The sequence below is a fragment of the Scyliorhinus torazame genome, chromosome 17, assembly GCF_047496885.1.
Source record: "Scyliorhinus torazame isolate Kashiwa2021f chromosome 17, sScyTor2.1, whole genome shotgun sequence".
Lineage (NCBI taxonomy): Eukaryota > Metazoa > Chordata > Chondrichthyes > Carcharhiniformes > Scyliorhinidae > Scyliorhinus > Scyliorhinus torazame.
Genome location: NC_092723.1, coordinates 134,473,434 through 134,498,779, shown reverse-complemented (window position 1 = coordinate 134,498,779; position 25,346 = coordinate 134,473,434). Strand labels below are relative to the sequence as shown.

General features: G+C 49.7%; 1 protein-coding gene across 6 annotated transcripts in view; it reads left to right on the top strand.

Annotated features, from left to right (window-relative positions):
- The window catches only part of LOC140394161 (hexosaminidase D-like), a 170,285-nt gene that overhangs the window by 73,360 nt on the left and 71,579 nt on the right, over positions 1-25,346 (top strand). For all 6 annotated transcript variants that reach the window (XM_072481089.1, XM_072481090.1, XM_072481093.1 and 3 more), the window contains 2 exons: positions 10,409-10,518; positions 13,774-13,861. In XM_072481089.1, the coding sequence (XP_072337190.1) occupies positions 10,409-10,518; positions 13,774-13,861 (198 nt within the window). The remainder of the gene's footprint in view (positions 1-10,408; positions 10,519-13,773; positions 13,862-25,346) is intronic.

Below are 25,346 nucleotides of genomic sequence, written 5' to 3'. Positions count from 1 at the left end.
AGTTGAGCCCCAAGTTCAAATCGCTCTCTCTTCACTTCTTCCTGCCCGGGTCACCCAGCAACACAAACCAACATTGACCGTGACCGGTGCAGTGATCGCCAAAAGCCCGTAAGTCTTAATTCAACGCTCGCTACGAGATAGGCGCTCCTAGCTACCAATCCGTACCAACTTCGAATCCCGCAGACTCAGAACCCGAATGAAAGGTCATTTGTTCCCCTGACCTGGTGGGCCAATCCGAAGTTAAGTATAGGCCTGTTAGTTGTAGAAGTAGCTTAGACGTAGAATTTGTGCATGAGTAGCGATTACTGTGTATAATAAATGTGCTTTGATTTAAATCTTACTAATCGGTGTATTGGGTCATTGATCATTACTCGGACTTGAACCTCGTGGCGGTATCCTAAAGCTATCTGGCGACTCGAGAGCAAAGGTAATAAAACAGAGCAATTGTACCAAGGAGAAAGTTAGCAACATTATTTGGCGACATCCTGACGGGACCCGATCTAGAAGTGGCAAAACCACTACGGGAGAACCCAAGAATTTGAATTAGAGAACAGAAAACCACAAGCGTTCAAGCAGTTCTGATCAATACTCATAATTCGGAAGTGTGAGTATGCATGCGTAACTAACAGGGCGATAAGGTAAAACTGATAGATTTTTTGTTGCGACAAAACTGTCGGGAGTTTGTATATCGGAAAGTAGCGAAAGCCGTAACCGTATTTACAGCACCGCCTTAATACCCCTGTCCCAAATTTGAAGAGCAGCATTCGGATAAGAAAGATGGCAATGCAGCGCCTCATGAACCCAGAGGAATCTGCGGTCGCAGCGACCAGCAGCAGTAGAGTGGGACAATGTCCCATTTGGGAGGAAGAGATCAGGAAATATCTCAAAGGGAAGGGATGGCCCCTTTGGAATGAATTCTGTGACAACGAGGAATCCGGCCCCGGGAGTATAGGACATGCTTGGTGGGAGAACCTGAGCGAGATCCACAAAAAGAGCTTTGGGAAAGCTTGCAAGCCGATGGCAATCGTGTCCTGCTTGGCACAATTGCGAGGCACAGAGGAGGTCGTTAGGACGCTCCGGAAAGAAGTAGAAGGCATTCAGGCATACATCGAATGAGTAAGGTTGATGTAAGAAAGGTAGAAAAGGAGAATTTAGAATTGAGAAGGAAGTTGGCAGCAAAAGACTGAGAGGTGGAGGATGCCAAAAGGGCACACCAGTCTTGTCTGGCGCACTTAAGCAGCTTCCAGTCTCAATATGAAAAGGCCTATCAGGACACGCAACGTGCAGTCCTGGTACGTGAAGAAACCGAAAAGCAGGTAGCAGCGTTGCAGAGACAGTGCAGTGATCTCAAGGCAGCATTAAGAGCACTCCATGCTGCCACCACAGAACAAAGACAAAGCACATTAGATCACGCAAAGTGCAGGAAGCAGATTGCAGAGCTGCAATCGCTGCTTTCAGTTCAGAAAGGCTTCCAGGAAACCTTTGGAGCGAAATTAGATCAGGAAGACGGCCCTGATTAGGAAGAATTAAATGGAACAGCGCAGAGATATGTTCAGGGAACATGTGCGCAAGGAAAGCCACAAAAGAGAAAAGCGCCCCAACCCCCCACAGAACAGATAGTTCAAGCTCCAATGAACCCAGTCACCACCCACCGCACAGCCACATCGGACGATGCGGAATCTCGATACTCCACCCCATTAACAGTGACCCAATTACGGGACGCGTGCGATAAGATCACACCGTTCCTCCCCACCTCAGACCCCCACCATTTCTTTGCCACAGTCAAGCATCAGGTGACCATGTAAGGCCTGGATGAGCGAGAGCATGTAAAGCTCACAGTTTTAAGTTTAGACCCTTCAGTAGCAGCAGCCCTTCCCGACCCACAGAATGTAGGAGGAGGCACCGTTGCAGAAATGCATACCGCGATCCTGGATGCGATCGGGTATAACCGGGGTGACCCCGTAGATGGCCTCAACAAATGCAGGCAAAAGAAATCCGAACACCCCACAGCGTTTGCTGGACGCCTGTGGATCCACTTTGCAGCAGTCTTTGGAGACTTAGACCGCGCCCATTTGTCCCCAGACAACATGGCCAAATGGACCCGCACCCTTATCTCCCATGCCACAGAAACATGACAGAAAGCTTGCGCAAGGGCCCCTAACGAGAAGTGGGTAGTGAAAAGATTGTCTTGCGCTTGGGAGCAATCTATTCAAAGCAAACCCGCAGTCAAGAATCCCGAGGAAAAGCAGGCCGACGCAGATAGACAGGCAGTAAAAACACACCAGAACCCCGCATGGGCGAATGAAGGAAAGAACAGCCTCCCACCCAAGTCACAGGAGTGATACAACTGTGGACTGTTGGGACACTTCGCAAGAGAGTGCAATGCCCCTAAAAAGCCACAGAGAGCCCAGCAGACGGGCACTCTGAGTAAGAAAAAGACCGAGCCCATTCATAGTGTTAGCGCCCGTTCAGATCAGACGGACCTGACCGGAACGGACTGACGGTGTACGGGCTCCCCCAGTTGGGTCTGCGTCACCTTTTGGGATAGGTCCGGACAACTGGTAGTTGCAGCAAAAATTCGGGGACAGCCCATCGAATTTCTATGGGACACAGGAGGGTCCCGCACCACAATAAATTCCTCCACCTTGTTTCAAAAAGACACGTGGCCCACTCCAGCCACCATCACCCTCAGCGGCTTTACAGGCCACTCACAGCAGGGACACATCACAGCCCTTGTACCCATTCAAATCGGTAACATTACCACCAAGCACCCCGTAGTTTTAGTGGACCTGCCCCACACAGCAGAACACATTCTGGGAATCGATTTCATGAATTCCCACAATCTTTCATTTGATCCAGTCAACCAGTGTGTCTGGAAAATGGAAAAGTCTGCAAGAGCCCCCGCAACGCTCAACATAGGAGAATACGTGAACAAAATTAGCGCAGTAGGTGAATTTTGGTTCAACCCGACCACGCTTAGTACGGACAAGCAGGTATGGGCAGTTCTGCAAAAGAACAGGGCAGCATTCGCAACCCACAAGCACGACTGTGGACGGATGACTGGCTCCGTACAAATAACAGGACCTGAACCTAGACCCCCAAAACAATATGGATTTCCCCAAGAGGCAGCGGCAGAAATCTCAACGGTAATAGAAAGCTTATTAGAGCAGGGCGTACTTAGATCAGTAGCCTCCACTAATAATGCCCCAATTTGGCCAGTGAGAAAGCCCGATGGATCATGGCGACTGACCATCAATTACCGGGAACTCCACAAAATCACCCCCGCAGCAGCCCCCACAGTAGCAACAAGTCCCAAGACCATGCTCAAGCAGGGACTCAATTCTCGATTCTTTACGGTTTTGGATGTCAGTAATGGATTCTGGTCCATTCCATTGGCAAAGGCGTGCCAGTACAAATTTGCCTTCACCTTTAAAAATCAGCAGTACACATGGACATGCCTGCCACAAGGATTCCACAACTCCCCCTCCATTTTCCACCGTCAGCTGGCAAATGGTTTAGCCAAATTCTCTCGCCCCGAATGTCTGGTCCAGTACGTAGACAACCTACTACTGCAGACGGACACCAAGGAAGAGCACATTGAGCTTCTGTCCGAACTCCTGGAACTCTTACACTCAATTGGTTGTAAAGTCAACCCCAAAAAGGCCCAGATTTTGGAAGATAAGGTGATATATTTGGGAACAATTATCACACATGGTAAACGCGAGATCGAGCATAAAAGGATTGACTCGATTGCTAAATTGCCCCTTCCCCAGAACGTTTCAGCCCTCCGGTCGTTTTTAGGACTGGTTGGTTACTGCCGAAACCACATTGACGGTTTCGTCAGCAAGGCAGCGCCCCTCTCAGACCTCCTAAAGAAAGGAGCCCCCTGGGAATGGCTTGCGCAGCATACGGATGCTGTGGACGCATTGAAGCAATCACTCATAGCAGCCCCGCACTACAAGTTCCAGACCCGCTTTCCCCTTGCGCTATAGAGGTAGCAACCACAGACTGCACCCTTTCAGCCGTGCTCCTCCAGGAACGGCACGACCAGTTAAGGCCCGTAGCTTACGCCTCCAGAATTTTAGATGCTGTGGAGCTGGAATTTTCAGCCTGAGAGGCACCTGCTCACAGTATTTTGGGCAGTGCAGTATTCTTCTTCTATTACCGGACTGAACCCCATCACGAATCTCACTGAACACAACCCCACCCAACATTTACTGGACGGATGACTCAAGGACGGTACAGTAAGCCAGATTAGAGCAGCTAGATGGACCCTTCTCTTGCAAGGTTGGGACATCACTGTTAAACGGACAAAGACGCACACTTTTTTAGCCGACAACTTACAGTATCCCGGAACCCCCCATGAATGTGAAATTATCTCTCCACACCACAACACAGGCCCCTTTATTGCTAAAACAACACCCAGAAAGATAGGTAGTTCAACCCAGAGCCCCCAGCACACAGACACGTGTGAGCCCATAAAGATCTATGTGGATGGATCTTCCACAGTATTGGATGGGAGGCGCATAACAGGTTGCGGTATTTATGTCGAGGCCGCACAGGGACACGCCCTGGAAGAAATAGCAATAAAACTTCCAGGCCACTTAGGCGCGCAGGCAGCAGAGCTTGCGGCCATCGCATATATAGTGGAACACCCAGATTCCTTCCCCAGCCCAGCAGACATATTCTCGGACAGCCTCTATGTCTGCAACAGCCTCACGGGATTCCTGCCCCTGTGGAAAGCAAGAGGATTTGTTTCCGCAGACGGAAAACGCCTCCCCTCAGCCCCATTGCTCCGTCACATTTTAGAGAGAGCACAGAACAGGACTTTTGGGATAGTCAAAGTTCGTAGTCACCATTGTTCGTTCCCCCCCCCCCCCCCGGAAATGTGAAAGCCGATGCACTGGCTAAAGCAGGTTCCAGGCACGGATACTTTTGGACACCCGCCGAAAGCGCATCAGTGAGTGCAGTTCAGGTCTCGCAGACAAAGATCGAGGATCTAGTGGAGGCCCAGAAGCAGGACAGCAATCTGGGCAGCACGCTAGCATTGTGGATAGCACAATTGCTTCACAGCTCCAGGGTCCCAGGTTCGATTCCGGCTTGGGTCACTGTCTGTGCGGAGTCTGCACATCCTCCCCGTGTGTGTGTGGGTTTCCTCCGGGTGCTCCGGTTTCCTCCCACAGTCCAAAGATGTGCAGGTTAGGTGGATTGGCCATGATAAATTGCCCTTAGTGACCAAAATTGCCCTGAGTGTTGGGTGGGGTTATTGGGTTATGGGGATAGGGTGGAGGTGTTGACCTTTGGTAGGGTGCTCTTTCCAAAAGCCGGTGCAGACTCGATGGGCCGAATGGCCTCCTTCACTGTAAATTCTATGATAATCTCAGGGAGATTGTAAAAGGAAACTATCCAGCACCCTATCATAGAATCATAGATTATCATAGAATTTACAGTGCAGAAGGAGGCCATTCGGCCCATCGAGTCTGCACCGGCTCTTGGAAAGAGCACCCCACCCAAGGTCAACACCTCCCCACAACCCAGTAACCCCACCCAACACTAAGGGCAATTTAGCATGGCCAATCCACCTAACCTGCACATCTTTGGACTGTGGGAGGAAACCGGAGCACCCGGAGAAAACCCACGCACACACTGGGAGGATGTGCAGACTCCGCACAGACAGTGACCCAAGCCGGAATCGAACCTGGGACTCTGGAGCTGTGAAGCAATTGTGCTATCCACAATGCTACCGTGCTGCCCCTATGAGAGGTTTAAAAATGCTCTGACCACACATGACGGTATGGTGTTAAAAGACACCCTTTATGGGGTTCCTGAACAGGACAGGAATCAACTGATTTGTTTATTCCATGACGGTCATGGACATCAGGGAATCGATCCCACTACAGCCCACCTTAAGCAGCTTTGTTGGTGGCCGAATTTAAAGGATGATGTAAATCACTACATCGAGAATTGTCTTATCTGCGCCCAGAATAATCCGGACAGATATGCCAAAAAGGCTGAGCTTAGCCACACCCGACCCGTTAATGGCCCCTGGACTAACCCCCAGATCGATTTTATAAGACCATTGCCGCCTTGCAGGAATGGTTATAAATATGCACTCGTGGTAATAGACACGTTTACGAAATGGGTGGAAGCATTCCCAGCCAGAACAAACACTGCAAAAACCACAGCCAAGATTTTGACCCACCACATCTTTACAAGATGGGGACTCCCCCGCAGCATTGAACCCGACCAAGGTTCCCATTTTACGGGACGTGTCATGCAGAACGTCCTCACGATATTTGGCACCACCCAAAAATTCCACATTGCATACCACCCCCAGTCGAGTGGTATCGTGGAGCGCCTGAATCGGACCCTAAAATCCACCCTCAGAAAAATGGTCCAGCAAAACACCACTTGGGACTCAGTCCTCCCTTTTGAGCTGATGTTCTTGCGTAATACAATTTCAACTTCCACAGGTTACACCCCACACACCCTCCTGACCGGACGGCCCATGAAAGGCACAGAATTTTTATTAGGTTTAGACTTGACCAGCCCCGAAGTGACGGCCCTCACACACGAGAAAGCAGGAGAACAATTAGTGAATAATGTTAAAACGGCTCAGCTAGCAGCCGCAGTGAAATTGGGCACACGAAAAAAGCAGAGCAAGGCTTGTTTCGACAAGACCGTGCATGCGACTGAGTACAGTATAGGACAGCAAGTCATGCTCTCCGTATACAACCCCAGCACATTCCTGTCACCAAAGTACTCTGGTCCGTACTCCATTGCGGACGAAGTAAGCCCTTCCGTATACAAGATAAAGTATCCCAACGGTAAGACTGCGTGGTTCCATATCAACCTGCTGAAGGCATATGGAACGCAGTCTAACCACTCTCACCACGTCATGCTCGATGCAGCACACCACGCCCCGCCCACAGCCAACGTAACCCTACCATCCCCCACCACATCCAGCCCAGCCACGGACTCGACCTCGACTCCACCCCCAAAATATACACTCCGTCCCGGAACGCCCACCAACTGCAGCAGTAGAGACAGCGACTGTGACTCGGACGATAGCCACAGCACGCCTCCCTACTATCCCATGCAACAGGACCCACACTCAGTGAATCCGACTACGATCCGAGTGATCCCTTCATGATTACTTTCCTAAACAAACCCCACCACCGACCTACCGTGACGACCCCGATTCCGTCCCCACACAACTAGACACCACCTATTGGCACAGAGACAACTCATACAGACTCGCCCGAAACGACGAGAGCGACCCCAAATCACACCATGCAGCCCTATCAACCTTAATACATTCAAGAGTTTGGCACCCGGGAGAAGATGACGACCTTGTGTCTGACTCCCAAAACGAGAACCCTTTTGCGACCCTGTTCGCAACCGATAACTGAGGTGTCCAGATGATGTTTTAAAAGGAACCGCTTGGGAGAAAACGGTGTCCTTTCTGATGGAACCTGCAGCATGTTTTATGTTGTTTGTAAGTTTGTTAAATGTTATTTGTCAGACCGAGAAAAAAAATTCCACCGCCCCACGCCCTTTCGGCCGAAACCTCTGAGGACTTGCCCACAGAGACTTGTAAAGGTCAAAGACGCCAGTTCAGCGGAACTCGTCTGTCGATAGATACCACAGACCCCCGTTCATAACTGCTCTTCTGGTTCAAGGAAGGAACCACTACGGCAGCCCCCCCACGATGACTACATTTCTTGCCCGTTCTTGTCGGTTGCTCAGGCAGTGGAGAAACGGCTTGGGACCCACCCTGCCTGGGAACCCCCCTCTAGTCAGCTACGCCCGGGTAGGAGAGACACTGCATTGGTAGCCGTCCTACCCGGGGACTCCATCCAACTCTTACCCGTCGCGGCCCATACGCACCTCATTTTGGAAATTTTAGTCCACAAAGTTTTAGTTTGTTTCAGGTAACACTTTGGTTGCCAACAACATGCTAGTTACATCCTGAAACATTTGGATGGTAGATCGCACAGTCTGCGCAACGGCTCGCACTAGTTCATTATTTGAAAGTGTGTCTTGTCCTAAAATTTGGTTTTTGGAAAAAATAAAATGAGGGAGTCACACATAGTGAACAATTATAAAGGGAGTAATTGGCACTAAAGGGCAGACAGACTATCATACGAGATGTTAAACCAAGATAGTTACAGACACTATGCTTGTTTCCACAGAACGCCAGAAGCTCCAGGACCGGAGAAGAAAAGAAAAGAGAAGAGCCATGACTTCCTTCACATGGTTCATCATCATGATAATGGACATTTGGTTGCGAGTGACCGCGAACCCCATGACCTCAAGCCCCCCAGCCGTTAATGTTTCACTTCCCCACATTCCCCAGAGCCCAGTCACCAGTGACGCCACCCCATCTTGGTGTGCCAGGTTTATAACCTGGTATTCCCTGTCCTACGTAATAGAAACCTTGTTGGTATTGGCGATACTCTGCTGCATCGTGCAGACTATGCGTCTAAGAAAATGGAGAAGGAGAGCCTACTGCGCTTGAACCCCGGTATGTAGGATCAGATCCCCTATCTTCAGATACGACCAGACCCCCGACCCCCGCGATCTATAATAAACAGCATTCATTTGCGGTTTTATTGTAAATAAAGAAATGTTCATGAGCAATTGTACGCTCCTGAGCTTGACTGCCAAGCCAGGAAAAATGTGTATAAACTGCTATGATTTTGTTTGTATGGTTGAGGAAGTTAGAGTGATGAAATGTTTAAATGAGAGTAGTGTATTAAGGATAGTTAGAGGTTCCCATGTTCTTGTTTTGTAATGCATGTCCCTGTTTGACATAGCGCCCCTTAGAATTGTCAGTTAAAAATGTTTTTGCATTGTTATGGTCAGTGTCGAGGCCATGAAAGAAGTGCTCCCCAGGTCAGGGAATGGAAAGCAACGTAGTTATGTGATCCTTCACACTTCGCGTTAGGATCACAAGGAGGGTGTGTAGCCACCTAAATTGGCCAACTCCCGCTTTAAAATGGTGAACGGCACAGGCTGATGGGAAAGTCAGCCAACATAGACAGAAACCAGCAGCTGCAGATTTGCTGTGTATTTACCTCTGAAAAGGCCAGACAACATCGATACCAGCGACCATCAGCATAACAAAGTAGCAGCCATCTGCATACTGATGAGCAATCCCCGGGAACAATAAGTAACATTTTGGACACACAAAGCAAAGCCAGACTCCTCGGCGCGAGCAGGAGCCAACACAAAGGAGGTGAACGAGCACCTCAAGACCACCCATCGATCAGGGAACCGCTCCAGTATTGGAGAAAATCGAACCAAGCGATTGGGACAAAGTCCAATCACTTGGGACCAGGTACAGGGTCCGCCCCGAAAGGCGGAAAGCCCCTGGGGACTATAAGAGTTGAGCCCCAAGTTCAAATCGCTCTCTCTTCACCTCTTCTTCCTGCCCGGGTCACCCAGCAACACAAACCAACATTGACCGTGACCGGTGCAGTGATCGCCGAAAGCCCATAAGTCTTAATTCAACGCTCGCTATGAGATGGGCGCTCCTAGCTACCAATCCGTACCAACTTCGAATCCCGCAGACTCAGAACCCGAATGAAAGGTCATTTGTTCCCCTGACCTGGTGGGCCAATCCGAAGTTAAGTATAGGCCTGTTAGTTGTAGAAGTAGCTTAGACGTAGAATTTGTGCATGAGTAGTGATTACTGTGTATAATAAATGTGCTTTGATTTAAATCTTACTAATCGGTGTATTGGGTTATTGATCATTACTCGAACTTGAACCTCGTGGCGGTATCATAAAGATACCTGGCGACTCGAGAGCAAAGGTAATAAAATAGAGCAATTGAACCAAGGAGAAAGTCAGCAACAGCACCTCCGGCTTAACTTCACTACTGAGAACAGTTACCACGTTGAAGTCAGCAAATGGACATTCATAAGCTTGCAGAGATTCACACACACCCTGCTGTGATTGCAACTTCTCCAAAACTAAAATGAAACCAAACCCACCCTGCAGCAAAAAGCCTAAAGCGAAAGTAAAAAGCTGACAGACAGCCCAGCTGCACCCACTCTCTGACATCACTGCAGTAATAAACACCCATTTCTTAAAGGTACACCCACTACAGTTATTCTATAAAAACACCCATTTCTTAAAGGTACTCTCACATGACAGTTCCCCTTCCAAGTATTTATCCAATTCCCTTTTGAAATCAACTATTGAATGTTTCCACCACCCTATCGGTTTATTGCAAATCTTAATAACTCTGTGTAAAAAAGAATCCTGTCCCCTTCTTATTTTATTAATCACCCAAATCTTGAAGCTTTTGAATTTCTTCCTGAGAGTGCAGAACTGAGAGGGAATTTGTATAAATGCAGCCTGGGTGTAAATATTCTGCTTTTTGCTTTTTGATTTTGCAGCTCTTTCCTTTTTTGGCCAGCCTTGGGGTCAATGGTGTACTAATGGAGTATGAGGATTCCTTTCCTTATCATGACAGTCTTGAAAACCTCAAGTCCACCTATGCATACAGGTAACACCAAGCAAGAGCTCCTTTGCTCCATGAGTTCCTGATAGGATTTTTCCAACTACTTGTTCTACAATCTTGAGATTTTACTCCTGTTACGATTCTCCACTCGGTTTGCTATGCAGTGTAGTTTCCTTGTCACTGACAGCAGGTTTGAGGTCACCTGTAATGTTTCCAGTGGGACCTTCATGAGAACCCTACCTAGTTTAGGTTTCAATCCAAATTAGCAATCTGCTACTTGTTCACAGCTCTGATGTACCCTTCCAATGTTTTCTATATTTACTTTCTGTTTTAAACTCCACACTCGTTAACTGATTTGCTGCCAGCTATGCAACAACATTGAAGTTTCTCTTATGTTCCTGGATGGGATTGGTTCCATTGACTGGTCCCTCTGGTTCAAAATGGAGACTCTTGCTGGGGTGAATTTCTATCACTCCCATCCGTGCTCCTAATAACCCACTTAAATGTCTACTCTTCTGACTGACTTGGGATGGTGAATGTTGGCAGGCTATTTGATTTTTGAAACAAATCGAGCTTCCCCCCCCCCCCCCCCCCCCCCCCCCCCCCCTATCCCATGGCTCCGTAACCTGGGATGAAGCAACCAATAATGTATGTGGATGAGTTAGTTTCTGGCTGAATCTCATCAGTGGGTTTAGATGGTTTAGCTATTGAATACTAAGCTACACAGCAGTAAATTACAAGTTATGTAGATAGTCCAACAAGGGAAGGGGCTGTACTGAACCTGGTATTGGGGAATGAGCACCGCCAGGTGGTAGAAGTTTCAGGAGGGGAGCATTTCGGGAACAGTGACCACAATTCAGTAAGATTTAAAGTGTTGGTGGACAAGGATAAGAGTGGTCCTAAGGTGAATGTGCTAAATTGGGGGAAGGCTAATTATAACAATATTAGGCGGGAACCGAAGAACCTAGATTGGGGGCGGATGATTGAGGGTAAATCAACATCTGACATGTGGGAGGCTTTCAAATGTTAGTTGAAAGGAATTCAGGACCGGCATGCTCCTATGAGGAAGAAGGATAAATATGGCAAATTTTGGGATCCTTGGATAATGAGAGATATTGTAGGCCTCGTCAAATAGAAAAAGGAGGCATTTTTCAGGGCTAGAAGGCTGGGAACAGACAAAGCCTATGTGGAATAGTAGGAAAGTAGGAAGGAACTTAGCAAGGAGTCAGGAGGGCTAAAAGGGGTCACGAAAAGTCATTGGCAAATAGGGTTAAGGAAAATCCCAAGGCTTTTTACACGCACATAAAAAGCAAGAGGGTAGCCAGGGAAAGGGTTGGCCGACTGAAGGACAGGGGAGGGAATCTATGTGTGGAGCCAGAGGAAATGGGCAAGGTACTAAATGAATACTTTGCATCAATATTCACCAAAGAGAAGGAATTGGTGGATGTTGAGTTTGGAGAAGGGTGTGTAGATAGCCTGGGTCACATTGAGAACCAAAAAGATGAGGTGTTGGGCATATTGAAAAATATTAAGGTGAATAAGTCCCCAGGGCCTGATGGGATCTAGCCCAGAATACTGAAGGAGGAAAGATAGGAAATTGCTGAGGCCTTGACAGAAATCTTTGGATCCTCACTGTCTTCAGGTGATGTCCTGGAGGACTGGAGAATAGCCAATGTTGTTCCTTTGTTTAAGAAGGGTAGCAAGGATAATCCAGGGAACTACAGGCCGGTGAGCCTTATGTCAGTGGTAGGGAAATTACTGGAGAGAATTCTTCGAGACAAGATCTACTCCCATTTGGAAGTAAGTGGACGTATTAGCGAGAGGCAGCACGGTTTTGTGAAGGGGAGGTCGTGTCTCACTAACTTGATAGAGTTTTTCGAGGAGGTCACTAAGATGATTGATGCAGGTAGGGCAGTGGATGTTGTCTATATGGACTTCAGTAAGGCCTTTGACATGGTCCCTCATGGCAGACTGGTACAAAAGGTGAAGTCACATGGGATCAGAGGTGAGCTGGCAAGATGGATACAGAACTGGCTAGGTCATAGAAGGCAGAGAGTAGCAATGGAAGGGTGCTTTTCTGATTGGAGGGCTATGACTAGTGGTGTTCCGCAGGGATCAGTGCTGGGACCTTTGCTGTTCGTAGTATATATAAATGATTTGGAGGAAAATGTAACTGGTCTGATTAGTAAGTTTGCAGACGACACAAAGGTTGGTGGAATTGCGGATAGCGATGAGGACTGTCAGAGGATACAGCAGGAATTAGATCGTTTGGAGACTTGGGCGGCGAGATGGCAGATGGGAGTTTAATCCGGACAAATGTGAGGTAATGCATTTTGGAAGGTCTAATACAGGTAAGGATTATACAATGAATGGTCGAACCCTCAAGAGTATTGACAGTCAGAGAGATCTTGGTGTACAGGTCCACAGGTCACTGAAAGGGGCAACACGGGTGGAGAAGGTAGTCAAGAAGGCATACAGCATGCTTGACTTCATTGGCCAGGGCATTGAGTATAAAAATTGGCAAGTCATGTTGCAGCTGTACAGAACCTTAGTTAGGCCACACTTGGGGTATAGTGTTCAATTCTGGTTGCCACACTTGCAGAAGGATGTGGAGGCTTTAGAGAGGGTGCGGAAGAGATTTACTAGGATGTTGCCTGGTATGGAAGACATTAGCTATGAGGAGAGGTTGAATAAACTTGGTTTGTTCTCACTGGAACGAAGGAGGTTGAGAAGCGACCTGATAGAGGTCTACAAAATTATGAGGGGAATAGACAGAGTGGATAGTCAGAGACTTTTTCTCAGGGTAGAGGGGTCAATTACTAGGGGGCATAGGTTTACATGCGAGGGGCAAGGTTTAGAGGCGATGTACAAGGCAAGTTTTTTACACAGAGGGTAGTGGGTGCCTGGAACTCGCTGCCTGAGCAAGTGTTGGAAGCAGGAAGTGTTGGAAGCAGTGTTGTCATAGTGACGTTTAAGGGGCATCTTGACAAATACATGAATAGAGGGATACGGACCCCGGAAGTGTAGAAGATTCTAGTTTAGTCAGGCAGCATGGTCGGCGCAGGCTTGGAGGGCCGAAGGACCTGTTCCTGTGCTGTACTTTTCTTTGTTCTAGCAACAATAATGGATACCTGGGAGTGAATTACAAGCTGAAATCTAACTGAAGTGTTCAGATGGTTTACATGTAGACTAATGGATATCTGACTTTGACCTACATGGCGTTCATACCTCTGGAGTTTCTGTGCAATGAGTGTAGTTGTTATACATTTGTGTTAATTCCATTTTATTTTTACTGTGCAGTTCTGCCGATATTGACCAGATCCAAAAGCTAGCTGAGGCCAATGAGCTGGAAATTATTCCTTTAGTTCAAACCTTTGGACACATGGAGGTAAGGTCAATGAGTGAGTGTGGGGGGGAATGTGAGTGTCTCTACCTCTTTTTTCAGACTAGGTTTGTACTCTCGATTATATTTTTTTTTAAAAAATGTGTTGTAGATATACAGCAAGTTTGAGGTCACCTGATCAAACAAGTTAATGTTTCCAGTGGGACCTTCATGAGAACCCTACCTAGTTTAGGTTTAAACCCAAATTAGCAATCTGCTACTTGTTCACAGTTCTGATGTCCCTTTCCAGAGTTTTCTATATTTGCTTTCTGTTTAAACTCCACTCGTTAACTGATTTGCTACCAGCTATGCAACAACATTGAAGTTTCTCTTGTGTTCCTGGATGGGATTGGTTCCATTGACTTGTCCCTCTGGTTCAAAATGGAGCACTTGGCTGAACTCCTTGCACAGCAGAATGTGAGATGGAACTTTGCTAGCAATTGCAGAATTTATTACCCATCCCAAAATGCCCTTTGGAAGATGGGGGTGAGACATTTTCTTCACTGCAGTCCATGAGGTGTAGGTACAGGTTGAGTATCCCTTATTCTGAATTCGAAAAGTTTTGAAATCAGCACTTTTTCAATGTCAGCACTGTTCCTGTGGCCCGAGCACTTCAAATAAGGGATACTCCACCTGTATATGCACCATGCTGTGAGGGAGGAATGGGCAATAGTCCCACATTAGAATGGTGTATGGCTTGGAGGGGAACTTGTAGGTAACGGTGTTCCCATACGTTTATGCCCTTTTCTGCTAGGTGGTGGAAATAATCGGTTTTGAAGGAGCTTTGTCAAGTTGCTGCAGTGCATCTTGGAGTTGATGCATACTGCTTACACAGTGCATTGATGGTTGAGGGAGTGAACATTTAAGATGATGGATGGGCTGCTGATTAAGTGAGCTGCTTTGTCCTGGATGGTATCAAGCTTCTTGCATGTTGTTGGAGCTCCACTCCTCAAAGCAACTGCTCCTGACTTGTGCCTCTTACATAGTGGACAGGTTTTGGTGTGTCAGAAGATGAGTTACTTGCTGCATAATTCGCAGACTCAAAGTGCTCCTCTAGGCACAGTATTCATGTTGCTACTCATGATTAGTTTCTGGTCAATGGTAACCCCTTCAATTTTGATGGTGGGGGATTTGGCAAAACTAATGCCAATGAATGTCACGCAACCATGATCAGATTCTCTTTTTGGAGATGGGGCATTGTCTAGCATTTATGCAGTGCCAATGTTACTCGCCACTCATCCCATCTTGCTGCACACGTGGACTGCTCGGTATCTGAGCAATTGTGGACAAATCACAGAATTGCTGCAGAGCAGAAGGAGGTCATTCAACCTCTCGTCTGTTGAATGAGTGCCATTTCCCCACCTTCTCCCCATAACAGTGGGACATTCTTTTCCTCTATGGATAGCAATCTAAATCCTTTTTGAATGCCTTGATTGAACCTTCATCCATCACACTCTCAGGCAGTGCATTCTAGACTTTAACCTGTCACTATGTGAAAATGTTTTTCCACAAGTCGCCTTTTATTCTTCTGCAATTACTTTAAATCTGTGCCCCTCTCATTATCAATCCTTTCACAAGTGAAACAGTTTCTCCCTAACTACTCCGTACAGTCTCTCTCAATTTTGAATCACCAGCAAGACCGACCCAGCAGAGGTGGCGGCACAGTGGTGTACAGTCGGGAGGAAGTTGCCCTGGGAGTCCTCGAACATCGACTCTGGATCACATGAAGTCTGGAAGTCTCATGGTTTCAGGTTAAACATGGGCAAGGAAACCTCCTGCTGATTACCACGTACCGGCCACCATGAGCTGATGAATCAGTACTCCTCCATGTTAAACACCACTTGGAGGAAGCACTGAGGGTGGCAAGGGCGCAGAATATGGTCTGGGTGGGGGAATGACCATCACCACGAGTGGCTCGGTAGTACCACCACAGACTGAGCTGGCCAGGTCCTAAAGGACATAGCTGCTAGACTGGGACTGCAGCAGGTGGTGAGGGAACCAACAAGAGGGAAAAACATACTTGACCTCATCCTCCCCAATCTGCCTGCTGCAGATGCATTTGTCCATGACCTTATCAGTAGAAGTGACCACCACACAGTCCTTGTGGAGACCAAGTCCTGTTTTCACATTGAGGATACCCTCCATCATGTCTGGCACTACCACCATGCTAAATGGATAGACTTCGAACAGATCAAGCAACTCGATTCTGGGTATCCATGAGGCGCTGTGGGCCGTCAGCAGAATTGTATTCAACACAATCTGCAACCTCATGCCCGGCATATCCTCCACTCTACCATTACCACCAAGCCAGGGGATCAACACTGGTTCAATGAAGAGCTCAGGAGAGCATTCCAGGAGCAACATCAGGCATACTGGAAAATGAGGTGCCAACCTGGTGAAGCTACAACACAGGACTACTTGGGTGCCAAACAGCATAAGCAGCAAGTAATTGACCGAGCTAAATGACTGCACAACAAACGCATCAGATCTAATCTCTGTAATTCTGCCATATCCAGCCATGAATGGTGGTGGACAATTAAGCAACTCACTGGAGGAGGTGGCTCCACGAATATCCCCATCCTCAATGATGGAGGAGCCCAGCACATATGTGCAAAAGACAAGGCTGAGGCATTCGCAAAAATCTTTAGCCATAAGTGCCGAGTGGATGATCCATCTCGGTCTCCTCCGGAGGCCCCTAGCATCACGGATGTCAGTCTTCAGCCAATATGATTCCCTCTTCGTGATATCAAAAAACAGCTGAAGGCATTAGATACTGCAAAGGCTATGGGCACGAACAATATACTGAAGACTTGTGCTCCAGAACTTACCGCACTCCTAGCCAAGCTGTTCCAGTACAGCTACAACACTGGCATCTACCTGGCAATGTGGAAAATTGCCCAAGTGTATCCTGTACAGAAGAAACCGACAAATCCAACCCTGCCAATTACCGCCCTATCAGTCTACTCTCCATCATCAGTAAAGTGATGGAAGTATTCATCAACAGTGCTATCAAGTGGTACTTACTCAGCAATAACCCGCTTACGGACCCTCAGTTTGGATTTTGCCAGGGTCACTCATCTCTTGACCTCATTACAGTCTTCGTTCAAACATGGACAAAAGAGCTGAATGCCAGAGGTGAGAATGACTGCCCTTGACATCCAGGCAGCATTTGACTGAGTATGGCGTCAAGGAGCCCTAGCTAAACTGGAGTCAATGGGGATCAGGAAAAACTCTCCATCGGTTGGAGTCATACCTGCCACAAAGGAAGATGGTTGTGGTGGTTGGAGGTCAATCATCTCAGCTCCAGGACATCACTGCAGAGAGTTCCTTAGGGTATTGTCCTAGGCCTAACCATCTTCAGCTGCTTCATCAATGACCTCCCTTCCATCAGAAGGTCAGAAGTGTGGATGTTTGAGGATGACTGCACAATGTTCACCATTTGCGACGACTCAGATAATGAAGCAGTCCATGTCTAAATGCAGCAAGACCTGGACAATACCCAGGCTTGGGCTGACAAGTGGCAAGTTATATTCGTGCCACACAAGTGCGAGACAATGACCATCTCCTACAAGAGAAGATCTAACCACCGTCTCTTGACATTCAATGGCAATACCATTGCTGAATCTCCAACAATCAACATCCTGGGGGTTACCATTGATCAGAAACTGAACTGGACTAGCCATAATAATACAGTGGCTACCAGAGCAGGTCAAAGGCTAGGAATCCAACGGCGAGTAACTCCCCTGCTGACCCTCCAAAGCCTGTCCGCTGTCTACAAGGCACAAGTCAGGAGTGTTTGGAGTACTCTCTACTTGCCTAGATGAGTACAGCTCCAACAAACTCAAGTAACTCAACATCATCCAGGACAAAGCAGCCTGCTTGATTGCTCCCCCTTCCACAAGCATTCAAACCCTCCACCACTGACGGACAGTGGCAGCCATGTGTACCATCTACAAGACGCACTGCAGTAACCCTGGTTCCTTAGACAGCACCTTCCAAACCCACAACCACTACCATCTAGAAGGACAAGAGCAGCAGATACCTGGGAAGCCCACTACCTGGAGGTTCCCCTCCAAGTCACTCACCAGCCTGACTTGGAAATATATTGCCGTTCCTTCAGTGTTGCTGCGACAAAATCCTGGAACTCCCTCCCTAACAGCACAGTGGGTGTACCTACACCTCAAGGACTGCAGCGGTTCAAGAAGGCAATTCATCACCACCTTCTGAAGGGCAACTAGGGATGGGCAATAAATCATAGATTATCGGGGCAGCACGGTAGCCTTGTGGATAGCACAATTGCTTCACAGCTCCAGGGTCCCAGGTTCGATTCTGGCTTGGGTCACTGTCTGTGCAGAGTCTGCACATCCTCCCCGTGTGTGCGTGGGTTTCCTCCGGGTGCTCCGGTTTCCTCCCACAGTCCAAAGATGTGCGGGTTAGGTGGATTGGCCATGATAAATTGCCCTTAGTGTCCAAAATTGCCCTTAGTGTTGGGTGGGGTTACTGGGTTATGGGGATAGGGTGGCGGTGTTGATCTTGGGTAGGGTGCTCTTTCCAAGAGCCGGTGCAGACTCAATGGGCCGAATGGCCTCCTTCTGCACTGTAAATTCTATGATAGAATTTGCAGTGCAGAAGGAGGCCATTCGGCCCATCGAGTCTACACCGGCTCTTGGAAAGAGCACCCTACCCAAGCCCATACCTCCACCCTATCCCCATAACCCAGTAACCCCACCCAACACTAAGGGATATTTAGCATGGTCAATCCACCTAGCCTGCACATCTTTGGACTATGGGAGGAAACCGGAGCACCCGGAGGAAACCCACGCACACACTGGGAGAACGTGCAGACTCCGCACAGACAGTGACCCAAGCCGGGAGTCGAGCCTGGGACCCTGGAGCTGTGAAGCAGTTCTGCTAACCACAATGCTACCGTGCTCCCAATGCTGGCTTAACCAGTGACGCCCACATCCCGTAAATGAATTTAAAAAAAAAAAAAAGAATACCTCTTCCAAATCTCAGTCTTCTCCAAGAAAAAAAATTACCAATTTCTCCAGTTTGTCTCATCCCTAGAGCCATTGCCATTTGCGTGAAACCTTTCTGTACTCTTGTCAATGCCTTCACAACTTTTTCTAAAGTGCAATGCCTTCACAATTTTCTAAAATGCAATGCCTAGAACTGGATGCAATACTCCAGCTGAACTAGGGTCTTCTACAAGTTCAATGAAGTACTAATCATTGTGTAATCAGCAGCTAACATCCCCAGTTCTGACCTTGTGATGGAGGGAAGGTCATTGATGAAATGGCTGAAGATGGTTGGTCCAGAACACAATCGTGAAGAACTCGTGCAGCGATGTCCTGGCCTTAGATGATTGACCTCCAACAACCATATTCCTTTCTGCTCAGTATGGCTCCAACCAGTGGAGAATTTTGCTCCTGATTTCCATTGACTTCAATTTTGCTTAGGCTCCTTGATGCCACAGTCAAATGTTGCTTTGACAGCAAGGGTAATCACACTTGCCTCCCCTCTAGAATTCAGTCTGTGTTTGGACTGAGGCTGTGATGAAGTCTGGAGCTGAGTGGCCCTGGCAGAGCCAAAGAAAATCGGTAATTGGTTTATTGCTGAGTTAGTGCCATGTGATCACACTGTTGGTGACACTGCATCAGTTTGCTGATTATTGAAGGTAGACTAATGGAGGCAGTGATTGGCTGGATCAGACATGTCCTTGTGGACCGAGAATACCTGGGCAATATTCAACATTGTTGGATAGATGCCAATGTTATAGCTGTACTAGCACAGCTTGGCTAGGGGTGTAATAATTCTGGAGCACAAGTGTTCAGTACTACAGCTGAGATATTGCCATGCCTCAACACCGATGCTGTATCCAGTGTGTTCAACCATTTCTTGATATCTCATGGAATAATTCAATCAGGCTGAAGCTTGGCATATGTGTTATTGGGGGCCTCAGTAAGAGGCCTTGATGTCATCCATTGGTGCTTCTGGCTGAAGACAGCTGCAAGTACCTTCAGTCTTGTGTTTTGACTGGCATGTTTGACTCTCCTGTCTTTGAGGATGGGAACGTTGACTTCCGGTTGCGGCTGTGCCTAGGTAGGTCGCACGTTCGGCAGCTCCTGCCAGGAACTGACTTTTGGGCTCTTCAGAGGGGCCCCAACGGCAATTGTTCGACGGCTTCCAGTGTGGGAAGGTGACAGCAAGGTCCCCCCGACATTATATGGATTGGACCAGGAGTGGAGCGTTTTTTTTAAAAAAGTGATCCTGGTGCAGCAGAAAGTGCGAGGGAGGAAAAGCAAGATGGCGGTGGGTGGAGACCAAGCAGTGTGGACACAGTGGTCGCAGGAGCAGCAGTAGTTTCTTAAACGCTGCTTTGAGGAGCTGTGGACAGAAATGCTGGCACCAATGAAGGCGGCGATTGAGAAGCTTGTGGAGACCCAGAAGGCCCAAGGGGCGGCGATCCGGGAGTGCGGCAAAAAGCCTCGGAGAACGAGGACGAGATCTTGGGCCTGGCAGTGAAGGTGGAGGCGCACGAGGCACTGTACAAGAGGTGGGCGGAAAAATTTGAGGAGCTGGAGAATAGGTTGAGGAGGAAGAATCTTCGGATTCTGGGTCTCCCGGAAGGAGTGGAGGGGCCCGATGCCGGGGCATATTGAGCACAATGCTCAATTCGCTGATGAGCGCGGGAGCTTTCCCCAGGCCCCTGGAGCTGGATGGGGCTCATCGGGTCCTGGCAAGGAGACCCAAAGCCAATGAGCCGCCAAGGGCTGTAGTGGTGAGGTTCCACCACTTTATGGACAGAGAATGTGTCCTGAGATGGGCCAAAAAAGAGCGGAGCAGCAGGTGGGTGAACACGGAGATCCGAATTTACCAGGACTGGAGTGCGGAGGTGGCTAAGAAGAGGGCTGGTTTTAACCGGGCTAAGGCGGTGCTCCATCGGAAGGGGGTGAAGTTCGGGATGCTGCAGCCAGCGCGATTGTGGGTCACGTTTCAAGATCGGCGGCACTATTTTGAAACGCCTGATGAGGCATGGAACTTTATCTAGACTAAAAGGTTTGGCTCAAACTGAGGGTTTGTCGTGGGGGGATGTTTACTGTGTTTGGGGAATGTTCTTTTTGTTTGGGTGCTGGGTGGGGATGGGTGAATGGATTTGATGTGGGCGTCGGTGTTGGAGGGGCAGGGCCCCGCGGAGGAAGAGGGGGGTGAAGAGTTGGGGTAAGGCCGCAAAAAGGAGCTGCGCCAGAGGGGGCGGGGCCGGCTCAGGAAAACGCGGGCTTTTTCCTGCGTTAGGGAAGGATGGGGCGGGGCTGGGGGAGAAGGAAGGGCGGCGCTGGAGAGGAGCGCACACTGACTGGGGGGATTCTCACTGGGAGGTCGATGGAATGGCGGGAGAGGCCGGGGTCAGCAGGAGTCAGCTGACTTACGGGAGTGTCATGGGGGGAGCAAAATGACTAGATGAGGTTCTAGCGGGGGGGGGGGGGGGGGGGGAGGAGGAGGAGAAGGAGGGGGAACTGGGTTGCTGCTGCATTGGCCAAAGGAGAGCTGGAGGTAGGGGTGGTAGTCGGGGCGGGGATCCGCCACCTGGGGGACTGGAGGGTGCGGGAGGCGCGAGCACGTGGCTGGCCTAGAAAAGGAGATGGCTAGTCGGCGGGGGGGGGGGGGGGCGCGAGTAACCCCCCGATCCGGCTGATAACTTGGAATGTGAGGGACCTGAACGGGCTGGTCAAGAGGGCCCTGGTGTTCGCGCACTTAAAGGGACTGAAGGCAGACGTGGTTATGCTCCAGGAGACACATCTGAAGGTGGCAGATCAGGTTAGGCTGAGAAAGGGATGGGTAGGGCAGGTCTTTCATTCAGGGCTGGATGCGACGAACAGAGAGGTTGCAATACTGGTGGGGAAGCGGGTGTCGTTTGAGGCACTGAATATTGTAGTGGATTATGGAGATCGATATGTGATGGTGAGTGGTAGGTTGCAGGGGGTGCGGGTGGTGCTGGTGAACGTATATGCCCCGAATTGGGATGATGCCGGATTTATGAAACGCATGCTGGGTCGGATTCCGGATCTGGAGGTAGGAAGCTTGATAATGGGGGGGGACTTCAACACGGTGCTGGACCCAGTACTGGACCGTTCTAGGTCCAGGGAATTTTTCTTCTTTTCCCACATCCATAGAGCCTACTCCCGGATAGATTTTTTCATTTTGAGTAGGGCGCTAATCCTGCAAGTGGAGGGAACGGAATATTCGGCGATAGCCATCTCGGACCACGCCCCGCATTGGGTGGAGCTGGAGTTGGGGGAGGAGAGGGACCAGCGCCCGCTGTGGCGCCTCGATGTGGGACTGTTGGCGGATGAGGGTGTGTGGGTGCGGGGGTGTATTGAAAGCCAACGACAACGGGGAGGTGCAGGTGGGGGTAGTCTGGGAGGCGTTGAAGGCGGTGGTCAGGGGAGAGCTAATCTCCATTAGGGAACACAGGGAGAAGAGAGAGGGGAGGGAGAGGTTGGTGGGGGGGATTTTAAGGGTGGACAGGAGGTATGCAGAGGCCCCCGAGGAGGGGCTACTTGGGGAGCGACGGAACCTCCAGACGGAATTCGACCTGTTGACCACTGCGAAAGCAGAGGCACAGTGGAGGAAAGCGCAGGGGGCGGCGTATGAATATGGGGAGAAGGCAAGTCGGATGCTGGCACATCAACGTCGTAAGAGGGAGGCAGCGAGGGAGATTGGTGGAGTTAAGGATAGAGGGGGAGTGCGGGGAGAATAAACAAGGTTTTTGGAGACTTCTATGGGGATCTGAACAGGTCTGAGCCCCCAGCGGGGAGGAGGGGATGCAACGATTCCTGGATCAGCTGAGGTTCCCGAGGGTGGAGGAGGAGGAGGTGGCTGGTTTGGGGGCGCTGATTGGGCTGGAGGAGCTGGTTAAAGGATTGGGGAGCATGCATGCAGGCGGGGAAGGCCCCGGGGCTGGATGGATTCAGGTTGAATTTTACAGGAAATACGTGGACCTGCTGTGCCCGTTGCTAGTGAGGACTTTCAATAAGGCGCGGGAGGGGGGGGGACCTTGCCCCCGACAATGTCCAGGGCGCTGATTTCTTTGATCTTGAAGCGGGATAAGGACCCATTGCAATGTGGGTCGTATAGACCGATCTCGCTCCTCGATGTTGATGCTAAATTGCTGGCAAAGGTGTTGGCTACGAGAATTGAGGACTGTGTCCCGAGGGTGATTCATGAAGACCAGATGGGATTTGTGACGGGTAGGCAGCTAAATACAAATGTGCGGAGGCTCCTCAATGTGATTATGATGCCCTCGATGGTGGGGGAAGTGGAGGTAGTGGCAGCTATGGACGCGGAGAAGGCCTTTGATCGGGTGGAGTGGGAGTATCTTTGGGAAGTGTTGCGGAGGTTTGGGTTCGGGGAGGGGTTCATCAGTTGGCTCAGGCCACTAGCCACTATATAGAGCCCCGGTGGCGAGTGTGGCTACGAACCGGCGGAGGTCGGATTACTTTCGGCTGTACCGGGGGACGAGGCAGGGGTGCCCCTTATATCCCTTGTTGTTTGGACTGGCAATTGAGCCGCTGGCCATGGCACTGAGGGAGTCCAGGAAATGGAGGGGATTGGTCCGGGGGGGGGAGAGGAACACCGGGTGTCGTTGTAAGCCGATGACCTGTTGTTGTATGTTGCGGATCCAGTGGAGGGGATCGTGGAGGTCATGCGGATCCTTGGGGAGTTTGGGGACTTTTCGGGTTCTAAACTCAACGTAGGGAAGAGTGAACTCTTTGTGGCGCATTTAGGGGACCAGGGAAGGGGGATAGACTAGTTACTGCTGAAGAGGGCGGAACGGAGTTTTCGGTACCTAGGGATCCAAGTAGCTAGGAGTTGGGGGGCCCTGCACAAGCTCAATTTGACGCGGTTGGTGGAACAGATGGAGGAGGATTTTAAAAGATAGGATATGCTGCCACTCTCACTTGCGGGTAGGGTGCAGTCGGTGAAAATGACGGTCCTCCCAAGGTTTCTCTTTGTGTTCCAGTACCTTCCCATTTTGATCCCCAAGGCCTTTTTCAAACGGGTAAGCAGGAGCATCATGGGATTTGTGTGGGCGAATAAGACCCCAAGGGTGAAGAGAGTGTTTCTGGAGCATAGCAGGGAGAGGGGGGGGGCTGGCGCTGCCGAATTTGTGTGGCTATTATTGGGCAGCCAATGTGGCAATGATCCGTAAGTGGGTAATGGAGGAAGAGGGGGCGGCGTGGAAGAGGCGAGAGATGGCGTCCTGTGTGGGCACGAGCCAGAGGGCGCTGGTGACGGCACGCTGCCACTCTCGCCGACGAGGTACACAATGAGTCCGGTGGTGGCTGCGATGCTGAAGATCTGGGGGCAGTGGAGGCGACACGGGCGAGGTGGGAGCCTCGTCCCGGGAAGGATGGATGGGGGGTTTTGGAGCTGGCATCGGGCAGGGTTTAGAAGAATGGGGGACCTGTTCATCGATGGGACAGGGGCGCTGGAGGAGAAGTTTGGGCTACTCCCGGGAAACGCTTTCAGGTACATGCAAGTGAGGGCGTTTGTGAGGCGGCAGGTGAGGGAATTCCCACTGCTTCTGGCATGTGGGATTCAGGACAGGGTGATTTCGGGTGTATGGGTTGGAGAAGGCAAGGTTTTGGCGATTTACCAGGAGCTAAAGGAAGAGGAGGAGGCCTCGGTGGAGGAGTTAAAGGGCAAGTGGGAGGAGGTGCTTGGGGAGGAGATAGATGAGGGTCTGTGGGCTGATGCCCCGAGTAGGGTTAATTCTTCCTCCTCTTGCGCCAGGCTCAACCTAATACAGTTCAAAGTTACTCAGAGCGCATATGACAGGGGCGAGGTTGAGTAGGTTCTTTGGGGTGGAGGAGAGATGTGGGAGGTGCTCGGGGAGCCCGGCAAACTACGTCCATATGTTCTGGTCGTGCCCGGCGCTGGATGGGTTTTGCGAGGACTATGTCCAAGGCGGGTCAAGCCGAGCTGGGGATTAGCATTATTTGGGGTATCAGACGAGCCGAGAGTGCAGGAGGCGAAAGAGGTCGGAATTCTGGCCTTTGCGTCCCTGGTAGCCCGGTGGACTATTTGCTACTCTGGAAAGATGCGAAACCCCCTAGTGCGGAAGCTTGGATCAATGACATGGCAGGGTTCATCAAGCTGGAGAGGGTAAAGTTTGCCTTGTGAGGCTCTGTGCAAGGGTTCCTCAGGCAGTGGCAACCGGTCCTAGACTATCTCGCGGAGCGTTAGGAGGAGGTCAGCAGCAGCCTAAGGTCAGGGAGGGGGGGGGTTTCTTTTGGGGTGGCGTTTGGGTGAAGGTGGGGGTTTCCCTATTTGTGTTTTTAAATGTTATGTGGGGGGTTATTGTATATGGGGGAAATCCAATGTATAATTTCTGATTGTTGTGTTCTTGTTTCTTTCTTCTTGGGGGGGGGGGGGGTTTGTTGAAAATTTATTGAAAAATTTGAATAAATATATTATTTTAAAAAAA